This window comes from Pyrgilauda ruficollis, unplaced genomic scaffold (assembly GCF_017590135.1).
Source record: "Pyrgilauda ruficollis isolate IOZ18807 unplaced genomic scaffold, ASM1759013v1 scaffold13, whole genome shotgun sequence".
NCBI lineage: Eukaryota > Metazoa > Chordata > Aves > Passeriformes > Passeridae > Pyrgilauda > Pyrgilauda ruficollis.
Window position 1 is genome coordinate 10,238,112 of NW_024511432.1, and position 3,983 is coordinate 10,242,094.

The 3,983-nt window shown below is 56.2% G+C and overlaps 1 protein-coding gene across 1 annotated transcript in view; it reads left to right on the top strand.

The window, feature by feature from the left end:
- The first annotated feature begins 2,660 nt into the window (after positions 1-2,660).
- The window catches only part of SALL1 (spalt like transcription factor 1), a 14,418-nt gene continuing 13,095 nt past the window's right edge, over positions 2,661-3,983 (top strand). Inside the window, exon 1 of the mRNA XM_041458750.1 lies at positions 2,661-3,208. Within this exon, the coding sequence (XP_041314684.1) occupies positions 3,133-3,208 (76 nt within the window). The 5' untranslated portion in view covers positions 2,661-3,132. The remainder of the gene's footprint in view (positions 3,209-3,983) is intronic.

The window sequence follows — 3,983 nt, forward strand, 5'->3', positions numbered from 1 at the left end:
ATGAACTGCAAATTATCCCCTGTTTACCATCTCCCTTCAGTGCTCATCTCAATGAACTGGAGATCGATCCCCACCACGGGTGTCTTGCAGCCAGGCTGATTTGCATTGAAGCACATTAGAAAGCCTCCCACCTCCATTAAAAAGAATAATCCGAGAGGGGGGAAAAAAATCTCCAAGGTGTGGCGGGGAGGGAAAAATATGTCACTGTCATTCGGAGCATCGAGAGGGAAAACCCGGCATCAGAGTATTTACGCTTGTGAACTCTCACAACTTCTGTTAGAGACAATGACGTTTAATTGATGTATTGCTATCAACAACAATAAAGACCGATTTTTCTCTAGCCCTGGCACTGTTGCTCTGCCCCCACCCATTTCCCACCCCTCCCGGCCCCCAGCAAAGGAGAGGAAAACAAACAATAAATAATCAATCGGTCTTGGATGAAATACCAGGCGCCGCTTTAACACTAGCGAGGAGAAGAGAAACGAAAAAAAAAGTTGTAAAACTTAATTTCTCCAAATTAATTTCTTTTTCTGTAAGCTACTCTTTTTCGTCTTGCCGTTGCTGTTGTTGCTTTTTTTAATTACCTGTCCACGGCCGCCTTTTTCCAGCCACGAAGCAAAGGTACTGCGCATCTGGGGAAATTTGTCTCAAGCTTAATCGGCAAAAGTATAATGAAATTGTGAACGTGAATAATTTTGGGAGATCGTCTAGCTTAGAAACTGTAGGAAGCTAATGGAGTGATTGATGCAGTTAGAAATACAGGCATAAACGTGCAGATAGATCCGCGTGGGTATTTTGTGTGCATCTACGTGTGGCTAGCAGTGAGTAAGGAGTGCGTTGCTGTGCGTTCAGGTTCGGTTTCTTTCCCACTGTCTCAGGGTACGGAGGGTGACAGCCTGCGCTGAGTGTATCCATCTCTGCCGAAACATCTCTTTAAATATTCAGTGAAAAATAATGTCATGTGAAGTACCACCTATAGCAACATTATTATCTTCATTCTTCAACATCATCCCCGCTGATAGCTTCGTTTGTCTTTTTCTCAAAATCTACTGTACCGAATGCTGCGGGGAGGGAGGGGGCTCGCCCTGTGCAGAAATGAAAAGAAGCGTCAGTGACCACTTTGCAACGCTGACTAAATACTGGAGTGGCACCTGGGAGGATTTTTCGGTTCGTATGCGTTTGTTTGGTTGGGTTTTGAGGCTGTTTTTCTTTCCCCCACCCTTACTGATAAACGTTTTACAATGTCTTTCGTTTAATAATGAGAAGAAAACGCCAGTAAACCGGTTCCTAGAATGGGAAGATTTGTCCCTCTCTCCTTTCTCCTCTCGCTCACTCTCTAGGCTTTACCGGCTCATTTGAAATTGAAATGAGTTGGATCTGATCAGCCTCCTGCTTTTACAGAGAGTTTGTTAATATTAATACGGGAAAAAGGAGTAGCTTCTATAGAAGAGTAAATAATCCAGCGGGGGGAGTGGGAGGAGAGAGCACTAGATGGGTCAGGGTGGAGGGAAAGAAGCGCCTGTGCTCCCGCTTCTGCCGGTTCAGCTTATTTTACAGAGTAACTTTCCGTGCCCGCAGCAGCGTGACGCGCGGAGGGGCGCGGAGAGCGGAGCTCAGGGGGACACCCACCATTTACCCACAGCGTACGTGTATCGCTGGATATACGACATATTAAAAAGAGCCTTGTTTGTAGCCTCTGTGCAACTATACTTTTAATTTCAAGATCGTGACGTTTGTTTGTGAGAGGTTCCTCCTCGCGAGTAACACACGGGCGTAAGAGTTTGGCGCGTCCCGCGGCCGGAGCGCGGTGCCCGCAGGGTTCCGGCGCCGGCAGCGCTGGGGACCGGGCACAAGGAGCGGCCGCGGGCAGCGCAGGGGCCCCGGGACGGCCCCGCCGCGCCACACTCAGCGCAGCCCGGCCGGCTCCGCCTGCGCGCACCGCGGGCCGGCCCGTTCCGCTCCGCTCGGCGCGGCCGGGGGCGCCTCCGGCGGGCAGATGCGCGTCGCTCCCACGTCCGAGAGGGAACAAAAGTCAGGAGCGAGCCGGCGGAGGGGGGGGTCGGGGGAGCGGAGCGGGGCCGCGGAGCGGGGCGCGGCCGCGGCCCCGCCGCCGTTCGCACCGGGCTCCCCGGGCGGACTGACGGCCAGGGCAGCCAACCCGCGCGGTGCGGGGGCGGAGCGGCCGCCTGGTCCGCCCGCCGCTCCCAGCGGCGCCCTAATTGTCCTGGGAATGTGTGAGGTAAAAAACAAACCCTTCCTATTTTCAGCACCCCTCGGGCCGTGATATATGGAAAGAGAAGTGGTAGGGGGGTTGGGAGAGAGAGACCTGGGAGAGGGCGAAATGGATTTTTATTTGTAAATGCGGGGACAAGAAGAAGGGGGCAAAAAAACTCCAAAAAACAAAAGCAAGGAAGAAAAATACACCAGAAACTTTTTTGCAGCAGCGGGACGGAGCGAGCGGCAGCGCGGCGGCGGCCGGAGCGGGGCCGGGCTCTCCCCGGGCAGGCACTTGCCGGGTGCGGGGCCGACCCTCCGGGGCCGCTGCTCGCTGCCGGCCGCCCCAGCCGTGCGTCCTCCCCCGATCGATTATTGGTCACCCTGCCCTCCCTCCACCGGAAAAAAAAAAAGGAAAAAAAAGAAAAAAGAAAAGTGAAACGCAGGGCAAAACTGCGGGAAGGAGGGCGGGAGGCGCGGGGAGCCCGTCGGGGCTGGAGGAAGGGGCGAAGGGAGACACATTCCTATAGTAACCGGGATGGCGCGATGCAGCTCCAGCTGGTTGCTAAGAGGGTTAAACTGTATCCAAACAGCTTTGGGGAAATCCAGCCCCTTCTCCTGCCACATGGATCGACTCATTGGGTGGGAGCGGCGGAGAGACAAGGGTCTCCAGCAAATCAGCGCCTAATTGATTAAGGCGAGCTGGTTTGAATAGAGCTGGCCATGTGCCAATCGCCTTTCAAAGAGCCCCTCTATGATTAATCGCAATGCATTATTGATAATCATAATTATAGCAGGACACATGCGCGGTGCGCGGAGGATCGGGGAGGCTGGGGGGGGGAGGCTCGATTTCCGTAATTTTGAGAAGATTTTTTTTTAGTAATTTTTTATTCTGCCCCAGCTGATGTTTGAGCCAGCATGTCGCGGAGGAAGCAGGCGAAGCCTCAGCATTTCCAATCCGATCCCGATCTGGCCTTGTTATCCCAGCGAAATGGTGAGTTCTTCTCCTCTCCCTCGCACACATTTTAACACAAACACACACAAAATAGATGAACTTACCTTGTGGGGAGTCGGAACCGCGCCGGGCACTGGTGCGGGACAACAGGATCTCCCGGAGTTATATGCGGGGGGAGGGGGGTCCTTCTGAGGTTTTGGTCCAAGTTCTTGGGTTTTATCTTATTTTTTTAACTCAGCGTTTTGTTTCGTCTGTTTCTTAACGAAACTCCAAACTCTTTCCGTTTTTTGATGTTTTCCCTCCGCCCTCTCCCAGCGGGGCGGTCTGGCATCCTGAGCCCGCGGGAGATGGATCCGCGCCCCCCGCGTCTCTCTCCGCGCCCCGCGGAGCTGGGAAACAAAGTGGGGCTGCGGTGGGGCGGCTGATCCCGTAGCCCCGCGGGACGGATGCCCCGTCCGGCCACACACGCTGCCCGCGCCGTCCCCCCGAAAGGGCCGGAAAATCCCCCCCGGGCACCCACTTTCTCGCCCGCCTCCCCCCCCCCCCCGCGGACCCCGGCGCTCCCGCACCCCCCGCAGTCCCGCCGGGCAGAGGACGCTGCCCCGCAGCCCCGGCCTCCGGCTGCACCAAAGGCTTCCTGGAGGCGGAAAAGTTGCCGCCGCCGGGCCGGGCTGGGCCGGGCCGCGGGGGGATCGCCCCGTCCCGGGAGCTGCCGCCGCCGCGCCGGGCTCCGCGCAGCCGCCGCGCTCGGAAGGGACGCGGCGCGGAGGCTCCGGGCAGCGGGGAGCCGATTTGCTTCCCCTAAGGTTGTGTT